The 19,966-nt window shown below is 46.8% G+C and overlaps 1 protein-coding gene across 6 annotated transcripts in view; it reads left to right on the top strand.

The window, feature by feature from the left end:
- Window positions 1-19,728, top strand: part of URB2 (URB2 ribosome biogenesis homolog) — a 29,232-nt gene extending 9,504 nt beyond the window's left edge. For 4 of the 6 annotated variants that reach the window (XM_084755950.1, XM_084755951.1, XM_084755953.1 and 1 more), the window contains 6 exons: window positions 2,779-2,939; window positions 4,491-4,601; window positions 6,699-6,941; window positions 10,909-10,996; window positions 13,720-13,859; window positions 15,809-19,728. In XM_084755950.1, the coding sequence (XP_084612076.1) occupies window positions 2,779-2,939; window positions 4,491-4,601; window positions 6,699-6,941; window positions 10,909-10,996; window positions 13,720-13,859; window positions 15,809-16,006 (941 nt within the window). In that variant the 3' untranslated portion in view covers window positions 16,007-19,728. The other 2 variants (XM_084755954.1, XM_084755955.1) reach the window with 2 other exon arrangements.
- Window positions 19,729-19,966: the final 238 nt, after the last annotated feature.

Below are 19,966 nucleotides of genomic sequence, written 5' to 3'. Positions count from 1 at the left end.
TTGTTCTGGCCACAGATAACTCATACGGATCATCTCACCTGGGAGAAACTCTTCTGGATCAGGTCTATAGAGCTATAGATTAACTTTGAAAATTACATAAAATCTGCTTTCCTCAGTACACCAACTCAATGTGGTCAATAACTTGTGTGCATAGTAAAATAGACTTTCCTGGTGTCATCTATGTTAATGAGGTATCACCCTTTGAGGCCAGCTAAAACCTCAGACACAGACGTGTGAGAGAGGTGACATCTTCCTGTATAAAACTGACACCTGGTCGTATAGATCAAAGGGCTAGGGATTCCTGTGTAGCCATTGAAATAGTTAAACAAACAAATATAGTATAAAATTATTCTTTTTGGCAGGGCATACCTTTAATCCTAGCATGCTAGAGGCAGGAGGAATTCTTTTAAGTTTGAAGCTAGCATGGTCTGCATAGCAATTTCCAGGTCAAGGTTTCAAAATGAAACATAAACTAAATCATAAAAACATATATTAAGTAGAGTTACTCCCTAAAGTAGACAAAGGTCAACAGGCCTGATGTCCTCTTGTATCCAGTCAGTATACATCACAGGCGGCAAAGTATGTGCTGAATAGAGAGTGCTGAGTTTATCCCATAGAGAAGCTGCAGCGGGGTGGGCCTGTGAGGGCCTGAAGCCACTGCCAGCTGCAGGGTGGGCCTGTGAGGGCCTGAAGCCACTACCAGCTGCAGGGTGGGCCTGTGAGGATGTGAAGCCACTGCCAGCTGCAGGGTGGGCCTGTGAGGGCCTGAAGCCACTACCAGCTGCAGGGTGGGCCTGTGAGGATGTAAAGCCACTGCCAGCTGCAGGGTGGGCCTGTGAGGAGGTGAAACCACAAGCAGCTGCGGTATGGAGTGAATAGTGCTGCTGCCTCCCTGTCAGTGGCCTTCGGTCTGGGAGTCAAGTGTGGATGAACCGAAAACCCAGCTGTGACGGTCTGTCTTTCTCTGTTTAATAACTCAGGGATTGGTGCTTCCTTTATAGTGAGACTAGCATCAAATTTTTTGTTAAAACTTGTGACAGCATTCCAGGTGAGTGTCTTAGGATGGCAGCTGACATCTGAAGCTATGGCTGCTGTCAGTTTGATAAACAGCAGCTTCTGTACCCGCTTTCCCTCTCTCTGCTGAATGAGGCAGTTCTAAGCCTTACTTTTATATCCCTGGACCTGTAGTACCTCAGACGTATGGGACAGAGCCTCAGATACAGTGAAGCCAGCATTGTTCACACATCTGAACCATAAAAATGTCGAGTGATGTGCTGGAGTAGTGAGCAGTCTGGAGGAAGTACCAAGTAAGGTGAGGCCCAAGGCACTGGGAAAGAAAAGGAACATGAAGGTTGCTTTGAAGAACTGAAAGGCAGCAATACAGCAGCTTGTGGAGGTGCCCCTGCCCTCCAGTGGCACTAAGGGGGCATTTTATAAGCAGGAGCGTTTATGAAGAGTGCGTTCAGGCAATAGACGCCTTAGTGGAACTGCGGAAGCCGGAGCTTTAGAGCTGGTCTTCAATATAGGACTATCCCTGCTCTGGCTGATTTGGGCTTCATTAACTGACAAGCATCTATAGAGACTGAAGAGGAGAGAATATGGGATACAAAAACCCAACCTGAGTGTGGAACTGGGCCTAGAGGGTAAGCCAAGTGTAGGTGGCCATGAAGTCCGCCAGGCAAGGGTTGGTAAGCCGTCCTGGAGAGGCTCTTCTGTGGGTTCTTTGTCCTTTTATTTGCCAATGACAGGCATCTTTGCTGATCTGTTAGCTTACTGATGAGCAAATTGGAGCTGGAACATGAGCCTGTGACTTCATCAGTCAGAGCCTCATCTCTGTCCTGATTGTGAATAACACAGAGAGGTAGAAGGTGTTGTGGCAGTGTGTGGCAACATAGAGCACATGGGAGGATGCACAGGTCAGTGTTGAAGGGCCTTGAATACCCTGCCTTCAGCTTTATTGTAGGATTGTGGACCAGAATATCCTGGAAGTTCCAGAATACAGCTTTTGGGCCTAATTGACAGTCCCAGGAATGTCAAGGTTCTTGTTATCTTTTCAACATTTCTGGGTGGCTCGAACAGTGAGGTACTGAGTGGGAAAACTGAGGATGAGAAACAGAGAAGACAAAAAGGACTGGCTGGGGCCAGGAGGTCTTCAATAAGCTAATGACTTATGCCAAGCAAGTTTTTAAGAAGTACAGCGTCATATATACTATCTGTGGGGGTGGGTGGGTGGCCAGGTCCAGAAGAGAGCTAAGTTAGACGGTGTTGGCAAGAGAGCATGGGATATCCCAGGCACATCTGCTTTAGGACTGATACCAGCCCCGGGGGAAGAGTTGGGTGCCTAGAAGCTATAACTTGGACTTTTGAGGCATTGGCCTTGCCAAGTCCACTCGTGGACAAGAACACAGAACTTACAGTTCACTTTGTCCTTTCAACTGGGCCTCTACGAAAGTCTAGGGTTGGTCTGGCTCCCCACTCCCCATCTTGGTATTTAAAAATACCCCACATCTTCACCAATACTGATTGTATAAGGAAGATAGAAAGATAAAAAGTAACAGTCACCAGTCTGCTGTGGTCCAGAGCTAACCCGAGTGTACTGGCACTGTGTGTGTGCATACCCTGTGTATAGGTGCAGCTCTGGGTCAGAGAGAGGTGCCACAATGAGCGCCCGTTCTGGCTTCACCGTACTTGGTTTTGTGCTGTTCCAGAGGTGTCTGGTGTCCTTAGTGCGGCCGCTTTGCAGTCCACTGTCATCAGGCAGTCCTTCTTTTCCTGCAGGTCCAAGCATCCCTGCTCCAGTCACTCAGGACGTTGAGCCTCACCTGGGAGCCCTGCTCACCCACATGTTTGAGGTTGGGACAACAGAGCACTTTGGGATGGTGCTGCAGTCTGTTCTCGAGGGGCTGGACATCTCTCAGGCGTGGAGGTCAGAGCTGCAGGTGCACATCTTCTTTTTGTGTTGTAGGCCTGGAGTGGTGTTCACTCCAGGTAGAAAGAAGGATTGTTTGAAATTTTGTGTCACTTATAAAACTAAATAGAAGCCGGGTGTGGTGGTGCACACCTTTAATCCCAGCCCTCAGGAGGCAGAGGCAGGCAGATCTCTGAGTTCAAGGCCAGCCTGGTCTACAAAGCAAGTCCAGGACAGCCAGGGCTACACAGAGAAACCCTGTCTCAAAAAACAAAAACAAAACCCCTAAAACTAAATAGATAAATTTGGCTGACAGAGAAGAGGCAGAGCAGGAGCTTGTGAGAGGAGCCCAGTTGTAGTCTGTCTAACTGTTGCTGAAGAGTTCTTATTCAGAATTACAGATGTGTGATCTTATTATACGAGATGATAAATATATAGAGAGACCATATGTAGAAATCTATAAGTTCATTTCATCTACCATAGTTTGTTGGAATCATCGTCGTCATCATCATCATTATTGGTTTTTTGAGACAGGGTTTCTCTATGTAGTTTTTGCTGTCCTGGAACTCCTTCTGTAGACCAGGCTGGCCGTCAACTCACAGAGATCCACCTGCCTCTGCCTCCCAAGTGCTGGGATTAAAGGCATGCACAACCACCACCTGGCTAGAAATACTAAAAGAGTTAAAAATGGATATTAAAAGAGATGCTTATGCTCTAGTTTAAAAGCATTATCTGCCCTCACAACATCTCGCCCATATTTCCTTTAACCCTTTCCTTACGTAGTAGTTTTTGTTTTGTTTTAATTTTATTCTATGTGTTATGGGTATTTGCCTGCATGTGTATCTGTGCACCTTTTGTATGCCTTGTGCTTGGGGAGGTCAGGAGAGGACAGCAGAGACCCTGGAACTGGAGTTAGACGGTTCTGAGTCACAGTGTGGGCGCCAGGAACCACACCTAGGACCTCTGGAAGAGCAGCCAGTGCTCTTAACCACTGAGCCGTCTCTCCAGCCCCCCTTGTTTACTTTATTGTTTTTGTTTTGTTTGTTTTTTGAAGACAGGATTTCTCTGTGTAACAGCCTTGGCTGTCCTGGAACTTGCTCTGTAGACCAGGCTGTCCTCAGACTCAGATGATCACCTGCTTCTGCGTGTACTGGGGTTAAAGGTGCACACTGCCACCTGCCTCTTGTGTAGTTCTTGATGGTAGAAGACCAGCCCCCAAAAACAGGCTCTTGTAGAATAAAGTAGATGGACAGCATCTAAGCACAATGGGTCTATGAATAGGCCATTCTGTCCCTCGCTGAGCTTGCTGTCGCGGACCAATTTTGTTTTGTGCTTGGTTTAGTGAGACGTTCTCCAAAGGCCCTGTTTTTGTTGGAGTTATGCTCAGCATCATTGCCTCCTGTCAGTGCACATGTAAAAGACGGTCCTCGCTCCTAACACTCAGCCCTGACCAGGCCTTGTCCCTGTCCCCAGTAACAGGGCTCTGCTCTATCCTGTCAGTACAGTAAGAGGGTCTCCTCTTAGGGGCGTCTCTCAGGGACTGGTTATCCCTGTGCTGACGTCCCCCTCCCTTTTCTTCCAGGTTACTTTGTGCGCCATTAGACTACTCCGCCTACTCCTAAAGTGCTCACTCAGTGGAGAAAAGAAGAGTCTGCTGTGGCGTGCATGCCCCCAAATAGTCACAGCTTTAATGGTGAGTGGCTTCTCGAGATGAACCCTCCAGCTTGTCCTTTCCTCTTCTGTAAGGTGGCTGTCTGCTTGGGCTCTGTCGTCTGGGGTGTGTGATGAAGGTGGCCGTAGGTTAGGGTTTCTGTGTGTGTTCAGGGTTAGACAGTAGCAGCTTGACTGAGGTGGTGAGAGGATGGGGGTGGGCGCTCGAACCGTCAGGCGGGGGGATAAGATGATGGCCAGGACAGGGGAGGCTGCTGTGGGTGAAGGGGGTGCCTGGGGCTGACTCCCCACAAAGTTCTGTGGTCACTTAAGTATACTCTAGTACCAGGAGGGTACATGTATGTAAGGCATGTGATGCAGTAAAGGGAATAAATACTCTGAGGAAGTTTGATTGTGATAGGTTACTATTGCATTCTACCCAAGTATTGAATTTTCATCTGGCAGTGACTTGGTTTCATTTTATTCTACAAGAGCCTGGTTCTCTGGGGCTGGTCTTCGTGTGTGCACCCTCCATCGAGCCTGCCTCAAAGACTCTCTCGGCAGACATGAAAGGGCAGTGCCTACTCGCCATCATCACCATCCAGATTGTAGCCCTTGCTGTCTGAAGTCTCTATTTTCACTTTGGTTTCTTATATCTCTTTCTCCCTTCCCCAATCCCTTACAACACCCCAGCACCAGGTAGGAGAGAAGGATCAGTGGGGAGAAGGGGCGTAGTTCTCTTTGGCTATTTGCTGCTGTCTAGGGTCACTGGTTCTTGGGGGCAAGTCCAGTCTTCATTGCCAGGACGGTCAGCGAGCAACAGCGGATGCAGCGCAGCCTCTCTCCCTCCTCCTCCTGCTCCGCCTGCCTCCTCAAGCATTCTCCCCAAGCCTCCTTCCTCCTCTCTGTGGACGCTCATAGGTATACCCTCTCAGAGTCCACACAGCATGCTTTCCAGCTGGCAAACACCACGGCCCCACAGGAGAAAGTCTCCTGCTGACAGATCATGTGCCCTCTCAGGAGGCTGTTATCAGCTGTGGACAAACTGGAGCAGCCCCATATCCCATACCTGGGATTAAAACAAAAACATGTTTGCATGACATAACTGAGTTTTTAAAGAAACCAAAACGTCTATAAGAGATCACCATATTTTCAGAGTGAAAGGCCTAAAACCTGGACTTTATGTTCCCTCTTGTTTTTTTTTTTAAGATTTATTTTATTTATTACATATGAGTGCTTTATCTGCAGAAGAGGGCACCAGATCTCATTGTAGATGTTTGTGAGCCACCATGTGGTTGCTGGGAATTGAACTCCGGACCTCTGGAAGAGCAGGCGGTGCTCTTAACCACTGAGCCATCTCTCCAGCCCTCCTTCTTGTTTTTTAATTTGCTTCTTGTTCTTTTCCCTAAGAATCTGTAGCACCAGAAGTCCTGTGCCAAAGTGTGTAATTCTCCCCTAACATGAGTTTGTTGAGCAGACAGTGGAGAAGTAAGTTCCCGAGTAAGAATAGAACATACTGATGTGTGCGTAATGGTGACTGTGTGTTGTCCCATTGATGTGCACCAGATTGAAACCCACTTGCTGCCTCTAGTGTGTGTGACCGACAGGCTGCAGAGCTGTTTCCATAAGAACAGTGGGACTTGTAAGGTTCAGGACGCAGAGGCCTCCTTCATTGTTCACTGTCAAGCTGGGAACCATAGGGGTGCTCTCTAGGTGACCCAGGGAAGACAGTTGTCTTTTATCTTAAGTCTCTTTATTTTCTTGGACAGTAACTGAAAATCTTAACTAGACCTGAATTATAATCACAGGCAGTTGGGACTGATGATCTGTTTCAGGAAAACACTGTTATGGGTGTCCAACATGTAGCGTCCTTGTAAGAAATTAGATGAGTTGTTTCCTTTTAAGAAGCGGCTTGTCTTCATGGTGGATATGCTTAACAAAAAGAGCGAGGGCTGGAGCAGCTAGGTCTGTAGTAGGTTACCCTGGAGACTGGATGGCAGCCTCCTTGTCCCTTTGGGTTATTGATTGGCCATACCACTTCCTGGTAGAGTACAGGGGGACTACCTTTGTCACCTAGAGCATTAGTGATTTTATTTCTTTGGAGGATCACCTGCCCTTTCTTTTCTTTGTTGCTTTGTAGCTGCAGCACCGAGAGGCCTGCCAGGAGCAGCCTGTGGCCCTAGGAGTGGTTGAGCCTGTTCTTGACGTCCTGGCTGTTCTGCTGCGGAAAGGGGAGGAGGCCATCAGGAACCCTCACCATGTCAGTCTGGCCTTCAACATGTTGCTCACAGCCCCTCTGGAGCACCTGAAGCCGCTGGAGTTCAGCAGTGTCTTCCAGAAGATGCACAATGTGCTGTTCTCCATCCTGCAGTGCCACTCTAAGGTGAGGGGATGGGCACTGCGGCCACTCCTGCAGGAGCTGGGGACACCAGCATCTGGAGAAGCAGCAGAGAAGGGTGGGGGAGGGGCTGCTCAGTGGGGGGTGCGTGCATGCGTGCGTGTAGAGAAAACTCTACTGTTGCAGACTTTGCTTCCAGTAATTTCTGTGTGAACATAGAAATAAATACTAGACCTTTTCTTCAGGCTGCTTGAGCTGTTCTTTACCGTGTCTGATACTCTCAAGTGGTGCCATGTATTACACAAAGGAGGCCATTACTGTGTGCTGCTGATGTATTTAAATCAGTCACTGCCTTGCTTAGTTATGTTGGGCTTATAATTCAAGTGGGAGGGTCTTGATTTTATAGTGTGCTACTGTTTATGCTGTGCAGAGGTCAGGAGCACATATGTCCTAGAAGAGAGCATGGCCAGCCAGCACTGTAGAGCAATTGCTGCTGCACCCACAGGAAGCCTGTAAAGCACGTGCTGACCCTGTTTAGTGATAAGGGACTGATGGCCAGTGAGTGCTTCGACCAGAGAGCCACATAGTTAAACCTGTGTTGGGCAAACCCTATTGATACCTTTGATCAGGGTTCTTTTCATGCACCCCCACCAATACATGTGACCAGCAGGAACTCATAAGTACTGTGTATGTGCATGTACACATACATGTTGACACTTTAAAAAGTATTTTGATAATCTAAGAATAGTGTGCATAGTCGGGCGTGGTGGCACACCTTTAATCCCAGCGCTCGGGAGGTGGAGGCAGGCAGATGGCTGTGAGTTTGAGGCCAGCCCTGTCTACAGAGTGAGTCCAGGACAGCCAGGGCTACACAGAATAACCTTGTCTCAAAAAAACAAACTAAGAATAGTTTGCACAAATGCTATGATGTGTGTTTGAAGATCAAAGGACAAATTTATGGAGTCATCTGTCTCTTTCTTTTATATGAGGTCCAGTGTCCTAGTTAGGGTCACTATTGCTGTGATGAAACACCATGACCCAGAAGCAAGTTGGGGAGGAAAGGGTTTATTTGACTTGCTCTTCTACACCACACTCCATCACTGGAGGAAGCCAGGACAGGAATCCAGCATGGCGGGACCCTGCAGGCAGGAGCTGATGCAGCGGCCATGGAGGGAGCTGCTCACCTGCTTGTTCTCCATGGCCTGCTCAACCTTTCTTCTTATAGAGCCCAGGACCTCCAGCCTAGGGACGGCACCGCCCACAAGGGACTGGACCCTCCCCTATCAATCACTAATTAAGAGAATGTGTTGCAGCAAGCTCTTATGGAAGCATTTCCTCAATTGGGGCTGGCTCCCTCCTCTCTGATGACTCCAGCTTGTGTCAAGTTGACAAAAAAAAAAAAAAAAAAAAAACCTATCCAGCGCTCCAGAGGTTAAACTCAGGTCACCAGTTATGCTGACAAACACTTTTACCCACTGAGTGATCTTATTTCCCCAGCAATCACGTTTTTAAAAGAAATACTCTATTCCAAAGACTTTCCCCACTGTCACCTTTGACCCTGCCTCCTATGTTCACTACCTTGCATATGGAATTTTTTGACTAATTATTATGGTTGGTATGTGACCGTATAATACAAATACAGCACAAATCCATCACAGTCTGAGATTGTGATGAAAATAAGATTAAAAACTGACCCCTGCAAAGCTATTAACACACGAATATTTAGTGTGATCGGACTTCAGTGTATGGAGAACATGAACAGCACAGTATTCACAGGATGATGTGAGTGAGTAAAGCAGCTCCCATTCACCTGACACGGATGGGCCTCATGAGGGGAGCCAGTGCGTGGTGTTAGGCCCATGTGAACATCCAGCTGGAGTCCTCACAGGTCTGTCTGGAAGATGCAGCAGGTGGCCAGTCTGTGGTGCGAAGCCTTCTCTTGCTATAGTTCTGTAGACCTCATGATGACCTGTTACCCTTGTTATGCAAAAGAAAAGGCATACACAGAGGACAGATTTGCAAAGTTACCAAAGGTGTCGTGTTTGGCCTGGATTTGGTTAGCTTTTCATTAATGTAGCCAGGATTCAGAGGGGACTCAGCACCAGTGAAGCTCTAGGGTGCTTTTGCAAAAATAGCCTCTTCTGAAACCTACTGCAAAAAACAGGACAAAAGTTTGCCGTGGTGTTGTCTGAAGTTTGTTGGATTAATTATGCCAGAGAGAATTGCCTGGTGCTTTATTCTGTGTTTCACTTCAGTGGTCAGTGTCGTCCAGTAAATACTCCATGGCGCCTGCGTTGTCAGTGTGGTACTCACCGGCCTCAGCATGTGGGCCGCTTGAATGCAGTCAGTATAACCAGAAATTGCATGTTTAATTTTGCTTAATTCTAACTAAATTTACATGAGCTCATTGCTGCTTGGCTGGACGCTGTGGGTGTGTTCCGAGGTGAGGCGTAAAGAAGGCATGCTTGGGGCTAGGGACACCTAAGAACAAGGAGCCCAGTTTGGGTCCCTAGAACCCACGTAAAGCTGTCACGGCAGCCCGTGTCTGCATCCCAGTGCTTCATGGCACCACAGGAAGTGGAGCAAGGCGAGTCCCTGGAAGGCTGAGGGTCAGCCAGCCTGGAGGACACAGCAGTGAACAACAGAAAGATATTGACACCGGAGGCTGCCCTCAGACCTTTCTGTGTGTGCTATGGCATGCATGCAGCCACACTCACATACATGACCATGTACACACACAGATACATGGAGAGAGATTAAAAAGCATGTTTTTGTCATCTTTAGTCTCATTTTTTTCCTTTTATAAAATATTTTTAGTGTACAGGCTTCCCTTCCTTCCTTTTGTTTTTTGTTTTTTTTTTTGTTTTTTTTGTTTTGTTTTGTTTTGGAGACAGAGTTTCTCTGTGTAGCCCTGGCTGTTCTGGACTCACTTTGTAGACCAGGCTGGCTTTGAACTTACAGTGATCCACCTGCCTCTGCCTCCCGAGTGCTGGGATTAAAGACGTGCGCCACTGGGCCCAGCTGGCTTTAGCTGCTTAGTGTGTTAATTAATGCTGTGATCTCAGCATTGTCAAAGGCAGCAGTTTGAAGCCGCCTTGGTCTACATATAAGTTTCAGGCCAGTCAGTGATACATAGTGAATCTCTGTTTCAAAGGGGGGGCGGTGAAAATATTTTTATAATATATAAGAGAGTGAGTGGGGAAGGGTAACACATTTGAAGGAGGATGGCTTATGTATAGGACTGTTTTATCTGCATGTATGTGTGTGCAGCTCATGTCTACAGTACTCACGGATGTCAGAAGAGGCTGTCTGATCCCCTGGAGTTGGAGTTATAGACACAGCTGGTTATGAGTAACTATGTGGGTTCTGGGAATCGAACCCAGGCCCTTGGCAAGAGGTTCTTAACCACCTGGTTCTCTCTCCAGCGCCAGGAGCAGGCTTCTTGAGGGAGTTGCCTAGTCTCAGTGTTGACAGGAAAGTCCTAGGCAAGCCACTTCATCACTGTTAATTGAGATGGTTTGTTCCATATTGGAAGGGAATTTATGTAATCTTTTCTTTTTTCTTCTTGGTTTTTCGAGACAGACTTTCTCTATATAGCCATGGCTGTCCTGGACTCGTTTTGTAGACCAGGCTGGCCTCAAACTCACAGTGATCTGCCTACCTCTGCCTCCTCAGTATTGGTATTAAAGGTGTGTGTGTAATCTTTTTTTAAAAGTACCAGTTCTGTGTGTTTCTAGGGTATATTAGAACAGCATAGAGAAAGCATAGACTCAGCAAATTGTAAATCAGGGTGCCCCATAAATTTTAAAAGGTGTGTAATGTAGCACCCCTACTTGCTAAAATGTTATGAACAAGAATTATTAAGCCAGATATGAGCCAGGTGCTTAGACACTTTAGCAGAAACTATGAGAAGTCTCTGTGCTGCATGGTGGGGCGTGCGCTTCTCTGTATGTCCTGCCAGGTAAACAGACAAAAGACCGCTGATGTGCTGCTGTGTCCTTTATCACCACAGGTGATGCTGAAGGCCATCCCATCGTTCCTGAACTCGTTTCATAGACTGCTGGTTTCTGTGATGCATGAAGGACGGCAGAGAGACAAAGGTAATTGAGAGTAACGGCACTAGGTGCACAGAGTCCAGCGTGTTCATCATGCAGGGTTCCTGCATAAATAGTATTGGGGAAAAAAACACCAAACTGAGTTGATGTGAGAAATGCTCAGACTATTCAAGAAAAAGTTTAGAGACACTTTTTGTAAAAATACTGACTTTTATTTACGTGTTTGTGTGAATTGTATATGCATTGCTAATGCTAGTGGAGGCCAGAAAGTGGTGTTTGATGCCCTCGAGCTAAAGTTACAGGTGGTTTTAAGCCACCTGACGTGGATGCTAGGAATGGAACTTGGGGCATCTGTACCTTAATCGCCAGGACGTTGCTCGTGCCTCTTGGCTTAGTTAAGGCTTCTGTTGCTGTAACAAACACCCTGACCAAAAGCAGCTTGGCGGAGGGAAAGGGTTTACTTCAGCTTAGAATTTCGGGCCACACTTTGCTGCTTCTGGAGAGGCAGGAGCTGAAGCGAGGCCATGGGGAATGCTGCTTTCTGGTTTGCTCTCTGTGGTTTGCTCAGCCCGCTTGTTTACACAACTCAGTACCGCCTTCCCCAGGGCTGGCACTGCCCCTGAGGCGTGTGCTCTCCCACATGGACCACTAATAAATAAGATGTATCGGGGCACAGTAGCTCACGCCTGAAATCCCAGCACTCAGGGAGGCAGAGGCGGGCGGATCTCTGTGAGTCCAAGGCCAGTCTGGTCTACAAAGTGAATCCAGGGCAGCCAAGGCTACACAGAGAGGCCCTGTCTTGGGGGTGGGGGGATGTACTGATATGTAGGGCTGGTAACAAGTGGCGTCTCTTTGGTGGTCTTGGTTGGTTCTGTGATTCCAGTTAAGGTGCTTTACTATCCCAAGATCCTATTCTGACAGTGATGCCTCCCTGTTCTCCCCAGGAAGGCAGGCAGGCAAACCCAGGCCTTGCTATGGGCTGTGGACGTGCAGTATGGCCCCAGGCTCCATCACGCTTGTCCCTTGTCACATATTTGAAGCGTGCACGGAAGCATGTGCTTCATGTTGGCCTAGCTCAGTCCTCTAATCCCAAGACTGCTCTCTGCCCTGCAAGGCTTTAGCCACTTTATTCTCTCTGTTGTGTTCTAGTACACATGTTCTTATCATGATGTATGAAGTCAGGGGCTGCAGCAGTCAGTGTCAGTTACTCGTGCTGTCTGAAGAGAAGCAGGAGACTGTTAGACCATGAAGCACTTGGCTACAGTGTGGCCCTTTTGAAATACCTCCCAAATGTTAACATCATTTCATAGAAGTTACATTGATCTAGAAAGCTAGCTAGCTTTCCTTTTTTTCTTTTCTTCCTTCCTTTCTAATCTACTATCTGTCTCCCCATCTATCTACCTTTTATTTATGTTTCTCTGGTTAAGAGAGCCCTGGCTGTCATGGAAAGCACTTTGTAGACCAGGCTGGTCTCAAACTCACAGAGATCCTCCTGCCTCTGGCTCCCAAATCCTGGGATTAAAGGTATGTGCCACCATGCCCAGCTAGGAAACTGCATTTATAAAAGGTGTCTATGTGTTTATTCTAAAAAAAAAAAAAAATACATACTAGAAATCAATTTTATTGAGATTTAATGTATGCGTGATGAACTTTGTCTGCTTAATTGACAGTTAAGAACAAAATGAAGCCATACCACAGCCAAAATATAGATTGTTTCAACTCTTATTTGAGTCCTGTGCCTCTATATTAGGCCTGACCATGAGCAGCAACAGTCTACCTTTTGTTCCTGGGCTTATTTGCATTTTCCAGATTTATAAATAAAATTGTAGCCATCACTGTGCTCAGCAGAGCTTGGAAGGTGCTGTAGCATGGGCCAGAGCTCCCTACCAAGGCAGGGCAGACGTGGGGACCCCAGGAGCTAGAGGGTCCTACACTGAAGAGCGAGGAAGCGCTAGGAGTAAGAAGGGCCTCTGGGAAGATAGCGGAAAGGTGGGGATTGTGTGCTGATGACATTGGATCTTCAAAGGAAAGCCTTACACAGACAATTTCTAAAACGAATGGAGGCAAAGACATAATTTGGAACTCTTTTAAACCGCCTCAATAAGTTGTTTCTCTTGAAGGTAGTTTTCATTTGATCCTGTCTTGTAGCAGTCTATCCTTTTAAAAATAACGATAGCAATTATAGATTTTTATCCTGAAAAGTACTGGTTTTCTAGTTAGACCTTGTACTGGTTACTATTCTCTTGGCTTTGATGAAATACCAACACAGGCAGCTTAAGGAAGGAGGGGTTTCTTTTGGCTCACAGTTTGAGGGGACACAGTCCATCATGGGCACAGAAGTGCGGGGTGGCTGGTCAGGTGGTCTGTAGTCAGGAAGTGGAGCGAGATGAATGCTGGTGCTCATTGGGGCTTCCTACGCTTTCCTCCATTGTCAGTCCTGGCATGGTGCTGTCCACATTCAGGGTGCTCCTCCCTGGAACTAACTCCTCCTGACACACATTCCCCAGAGATACGTCTATTAGAACTGCTAAAATCCAGTAGGGTGACAATGAAAATTAGCGTCACAGACCTAGAAAAACACATAAATTTGATGGTATATTTTTGCTGGTGTCGTGTCTGATGTATGTCTTACCTTGTTTTTGTCTACAGAATAAGCCAGTTAGAGTCTGGAAAGAGTAGAGGGTTGTGGTCATTTCTGTCTCTAGTAAGATTGTAGGGCTAGAAGAGGTGCTCTTTCTATTTCAGTGCTAATTATTTGCTGTCTGTAGGAAGCATGGATGACCTGCCAGTGGTCCTTGAGTGTGCGCGCCTGATGGAGAGGATGTACAGCCACATTGCTGCTCGAGCTGAGGAGTTCACCACATTCTCTCCGTTCCTGGTGGCCCAGTATGTGACAGAAGCACAGAAGGTAAAACCCAGGCTAGGCATGCTCCTCAGGGGGTTTATTCAGTCTTATAGGCCCACAGCAGTGGGCTTTCCTGTTCATGGTGTGTGTGTGTGTGTGTGTGTGTGTGTGTGTGTGTGTGTGTGTGTGTGTCAGAGAGAAGGGAGGGTGAGGGGGGAGAGGGAGCTATCAGCAGCCTTACAGAGTCATGGTCATAGCTGCGGGATGTGTAAGGGTCACTGGAGCCCCTCAGTGAAGTTGCTCAGGACTCCCGGGTCTCTGGCTTCAGTACAGACTTGGGCCTGTTTCCTTTTCTTCTGGTTATCTGACAGGCAAGTGAAATGTCACCCAGGCCCAAGAACCAAGAAGAGCTCTATGGGTCCAGCAGCAGAGGCTAGAGAAGAGGGTGGGTCTGAGATAGTCACCACATTCAGATGCTCCCAGACACTATAGCATTGACACTCTGGTGATTTTGTGAGTGTTTTGAATGTTGACTTTTTCATAAGAGAGTTACTTGCTGTGTATGCCCATGCACTGTTTCACAGCACTTCCATAAGCTACAGGTGCCCTACGGTCAGGCCAGGTCAGGACTACAATGCCAGTGTGTCATGGTGAATGATAGGTGTGTGTCTCCATTTGCTTGCATTTGCATAAACACATGTTCATGCTTCCTGTCTGGGAAGCAGCCAGTCTGCTGGGCCGGCTTGCGATTGGGTCTCCTGCGTGCATAGTAGTTGGGTGTCTGGGTGGCACTGCAGTGGAGTGTCTGCCTAGAGAAGCCAGCATTTCTCCAGGGAGGCTTGGTTGAACGGCCTTTCTAGACTGCTTCCTTCCCTATTTCAACAGTTAACTGTTGAGTAATTTCCAGCCCACACTCTTGCTGACATCAGTGTGTGAAGCTTCTTGTCGTCCTAGCACCTTCGGCTGGGCTGAGGGTGTGAGTGAGTGCGTGAGGAGAGAGTTCTGGTGGGCCTAGAGTGACATGAAGACTTGTTATTTAAGTGTTTAACAGTTTCAGTAGAAGCGTGATATTTCCCAAGCATGTGAGTCGTTAACATGTAAACTTTTGATGAAAAAAAAAAAAAGCTTGTACTTTTTAGCTGGAGAATAAAATGGGGCATAGTAATTTCACTTTGCAGAGGGCCAAAAAGGGAAGTGATAATTGGAACCCTTAAGTCATATTATTCTAAGATTTATTTTATGAAATCTCTGGTTTCCTGGCTTCATTACTTATCTCTAATTTAAACGTGTCCGTTTTTTTTCTTTTTTCTTTTTGTTTCAATCTTGAAAGCAAAAGGCCTTGTGAATTATTTAAGGCATTGCATCCTGGAATCCATTGGCAGCAGTCTAGGTCTTTTCTTTCATTTATCTTTAAATTTAGTAATGAAGAAAATGCTCTGTGTGCATTAGAGACTGCTCCTGAGAGCCAAATATTCTCCCAGGCAGCATGTTTGTGTTTAATTAAATGCTCAAGAGCAAAGACAGCCCGAGAGATCTCTGCATTTACTCTTGTGCTTCTGTAGACTGGGTGTTGTGGAGGACCCGTGAGGGACAGGCAGGTGTCCTGGGAGGACCCTGTTGGTCAGGTGATGCTGCAGCCCACAGTCCTGGTTGTTTTGTCTGCTCTGTGTGGTGAGGAGTCCCCATGAACATGTACAAAGATGTTTCCAGTACATTCTCCTTTACTTCCAGGTCATGTTTACAGCAAGCTCCCTATGTGGCCAGCTTGGGGTGAGTAGTAGCTAGTGCTCATCTCATCCAGTGAGTTTTGAAGCAGTAGGGATCTGTTTTTCTTCACTGACCATTGACCCTAGTGGTAGAAATTGCTTTTGTTTTTAGAAAGGCTGAAGCCCAGGGCTCTGTGGCTGCACCAATTTCATGCTGCTGACTGAGCTCTGGCGTTGTCAACACGCTGCCTGATCCTGCCCTGGAGTGAGCTTAGAGCCTTCCTTCCTTCCTACCTTCTTTCCCAGGTAACCTTGTACCCAGCTGTGAAGAACCTGCTTCAGGAAGGAATTTACCTCATCTTGGATCTCTGCATGGAGCGTGATATCCAGTTTCTACGGGCCTCACTACAGCCTGGAGCGCGGGATGTCTTTAAGGAGCTGCACAGTGACTACCTCAAGTACCACAAGGCCAAGCACGAAGGAGAGAAAAGATACATGGCCTAGGCCGCACCCCAGAAGCACAGTGACCTGGGACAGCTTGCAGAGGTTTCATGGTCTAGAGCCACGGAGGCTGTAAGGCTTCTGAAGTTCTCATGCGTATTGTCCACAACCATAGGAAACCCATGCATATATCCACAGAGTCCCACTGCCCATCTCTGACTGGCCTGGAACTTACAGAGAGCCACCTGCCTTCTGCCTTTGCACGCTGGGTCTAACGACATGCCCACCCTGGGGATTTTTTTGTTTGCTTGTTTGTACACAGGGTTTTCCTGTGTAGCCTTGGCTGTCTGGACTTGCTTTGTAGACCAGGCTGGCCTTGAACTCACAGCAATCCACCTGCCTCTGCCTCCCAAGTGCTGGGATTAAAGGCATGAGCCACCATGCCCAGCCTGGGTTGTATTTTTATAGCTTTTTAAAAATGCTGGGTGCTTTTTAATATCCCACCTCCCAGTATGATAAGAATTCAACCTAGGGCTTCACACACACTAGCCTCACACTGCTGCCGCTTGGCTACACCTTATGCCTCAGTACATCTTTTTATAACTATGTCGTATAAGACACCTGGAAGTAGGGGCTGGAGAGATGCCTCAGAGGTTAAGAGCACTGGCTGCTCTTCTACAAGTCCTGAGTTCAGCTCTTGGTAACCACATGGTGGCTCACAACCATCTATAATGAGATCTAGCGCCCTGTTCTGGTGTGCAGGTGTACATGCAGGCAGAATACAGTATACATAATATAAATAAATAAATAGATTTATTTTTTTAGAAAAAGAAAAGGATCTGAGATGGGATAAATTTAATGGAAAAATTGTTGACCATTATGACTGCACCTGATGTGGGTCTTTCTCCCTCTCTCGGCTGGAAGCTGTTAGAGCTGGTGTTTTGTTCCTGATACATAGACTTGCAATTAAATCCTGTTTGGATAATTCTGCCCTTTTAGTTAAACCAAGTTGCATAGAGACTCTTTCCAGCTGCTACCCTGTGCCTTCCCTCTGAGAATCCAGGTGCTGGGGGAGCAGCCAGGCCCTGGGCAGTGTGGTGTGCAGTCTGGTCAGGAGGAGCTCTGGCACAGAGTGGTAGCTACTCTCACTACCTGAGCAGTGTGTCTTAATGGCCTTAGTTACCCAAACAGCTTTTATTGTCACCTGCAAACGTCTTGTTTAGTCTCGTGTGTGTGTGTGTGTGTGTGTATTGATCAAAATGTGTTTCAAGATTACTTAACGTTTTCTTTTGTAATAGTTGTCATATCTTAGAATCAATAAAAATATTTGGTATTTTTAAATGTTCCATTCTGCTGAGTACAGACACAGCTGTTTCATCTGGTAAGTCCTCACTGTCAGACATGGAAATCTTTTCCTTTTAGAAATATTACCTGTGGCTAGATTATTTCCTAAGTCAAGTTCACATGAGCTGTTTATTTAGTTTTGGAGTGAACAACAGCAGCAGGCAGTGGTCGTGTGCGCTTGCTGGTGTTAGCTCTTGAATGAGCCTTTGCTTATTGAGACCTTAGCTCTCACGGTGACCAGTGTTCTAGCTCTCAGACCTTGACAGTGATCAGTTCTATGGTTCTTGGGCCTTAAGACTCTTGATGCTTAAGCCTTGGAAGCCTTTTGGGATTGTCACTGTGTAGGACCCACGGTTCTTCATTTTGGGCTCTGCCCCCTCTACTTCCCACTCAGGTCGCTGTCCAGTGCTCCTCAGCTGCTCTCTCACTGCTGCTGTTGCTGCTGTTGCTATGAGCATCGTTGCTACCCTTGCTGCTCAGCCTCTGCGTCCATTTCTTATGTTACCAGAAGCAAGCAAGGAAAAGACGCTTGGGCTAGGAATGTTGGCACGTGCCTGTAGAGGCAGAAGGAGTTTACGTCATTCTCAGTGATTTTGAGGCCTTCATGCTCTACACGAGGCATTGTCTCAAGGAGAACAACAGTGAAAGGCCGCTTTCCAGAAGCTTCTGTTGGGCCCAGTGTTGGCTATAACACTAGGGTGTGACACAGCTGTCATTGGGTACCTCAGAATCAGCTGAGTAGTCTGCCCTGCTTGTACAGCAGAAAAGAGGTGTGGCAAGTATGTCTGTACCCATCACAGGCTTTCTCTGACCACCAGGAAGGTGCTCCTCGACTGGCCTAGCTGAGCTTACTGCTTAACTTGACTGAAGTGTTTGCTGTAACAGTCACGGTTCCTTCTGGAGCTGCGGTTGTGATTGCGATGAGGCTTCCTCAAGGTGTCCATGGAGTATATGAAGTAGGTAGAATGCCATAAGCAGGCCTGGGTTGGCTACTTGGCTAACGTATTCTTCTCAGACCAGCTGGGTACCAAGGAAGGGTCTAACAGCTGTCAGTTAGGGAGTCAAACCACTGTGGTCCCAGCATCTTAGCTTGTTTAAAGAAAAAGTAAGCACTGAAGAGGGGCTTAGCGCAAAGGCCTTCATGGAGCATTAGTGTTGCCTTAGTGATATGGAACAGTGCTCTACCAGATACTTTGAGGAAGGTTGGATCATTTTCTCTCCCAAATCAGTCTTCACCACCATCATCATTGTCTTGAGACAAAATCTCTTAGCCCAGGCTGGCCTCGACCTCGCTGTGTTGCTGAGGATGACCGTAGCCTTCTGATCCGCTCCCCTCCACCTGCTGAGCGCTGAGTACAGCAGGCATGCAGCACCGCACTTGATTCATACGGCCCTGGGCTCTGCATGCCAGGCAGTGGAATTGTTTTCAGTATTTAAAGAGTTTTTGGTGTTTTTTTTTTTTAAATAATGTCACAGGATTTTTTTTTTTGTAATCTTACTTATTTTTACTTTATGAATAGCTTTTTGCCTGTGTGTACAAGGCATACACGTGTATACTTTGTACATCCCTGTGCCCAGGGAGCCGGAAGAGGGCACTGGAACCCCTGGAACTGGAGTGACAGACGGTTGCTAGCAGCCATGTATGTGCTACGAGTGGGACCCAGAAATTCTTGGAAGAGTAGCAAGTGTTTTTAAATACTGAGCCATCTCTCCAGTCCCACGACGTCCATTTTTATTGATAAAGGAGCTATGCCATTTTCTTTTCAAGTGCTCTAATTTGTTCAGAGTATACATTTCTACATTACCTATTTTAAGTTTATTGTGTAGTTTGTTTACATAAATATTATTCTTATATAATCTTTCTTTTGTTGTTGTTGTTTGTTTTTTTGAGACAGGGTTTCTCTGTGGAGCCTTGGCTGTCCTGGATTCGATGTGTAGGCCAGGCTGGCCTCAAACTCACAGCAATCTGCCTGCCTCCGCCTCCTGAGTGCTGGGATTAAAGGCGTGCGCCACCACGCCCGGCCCTGATCTTTCTTTCTTGGACTATTTTTTCTCATTGATTGTAGAATTCATGTTGTAAAGTCTTCTGATTCTCTCTTTTCATCCAGTCAAAATGGAGATTTTAAAAAATGACTTTAAGGATAACCCATAAGAAAATGTGCCTTCCGCTTTGTTGTTGCTTTTGTTGTGGGTCTTACCATAGTCTAGGCTTGTCATCAACTCCCTTGTGAAGTACACACTGGCCTTGAATGTATTAGGGCGCTCCTGCACAGTATTCCTGTGTGGGATTAACAGTGAGCCTTACAGTACACTGGCCCCACAATATCACACCCCTGTGTGGAGTTAACAGTGAGCCTCACAGTACATTGGCCCCACGATATCACATATCACACCCCTGTTTTTTTTTTTCATTTGCAAATAAAACTTATTATTTAAATTGTCCTGTGTTTCCTCGATCCTTGGATGAAAATATGTTTACAATCTCAAAAGAAGACACGACATTACAGATGTCATGTTTTACTCATATCTTATTTGAGCGTCAGTGACATGGCTCAGTGCAAAAGGTCAGTGCTATGCAAGGCTGGCAACCTGGCCTTGGTCACAATATAAAGACTGCCAAAAGTACATCCCACAAAGTCATCTTCCAGTCTCCACATGTCTGTGTGCCTAAAACTCCAT

This window comes from Acomys minous (genome assembly GCF_964271855.1).
Source record: "Acomys minous genome assembly, chromosome: 14".
Classification (NCBI taxonomy): Eukaryota; Metazoa; Chordata; class Mammalia; order Rodentia; family Muridae; genus Acomys; species Acomys minous.
The sequence above is the reverse complement of the archived record's forward strand: the minus strand, read 5'-3'. Positions and strand labels throughout refer to the sequence as shown.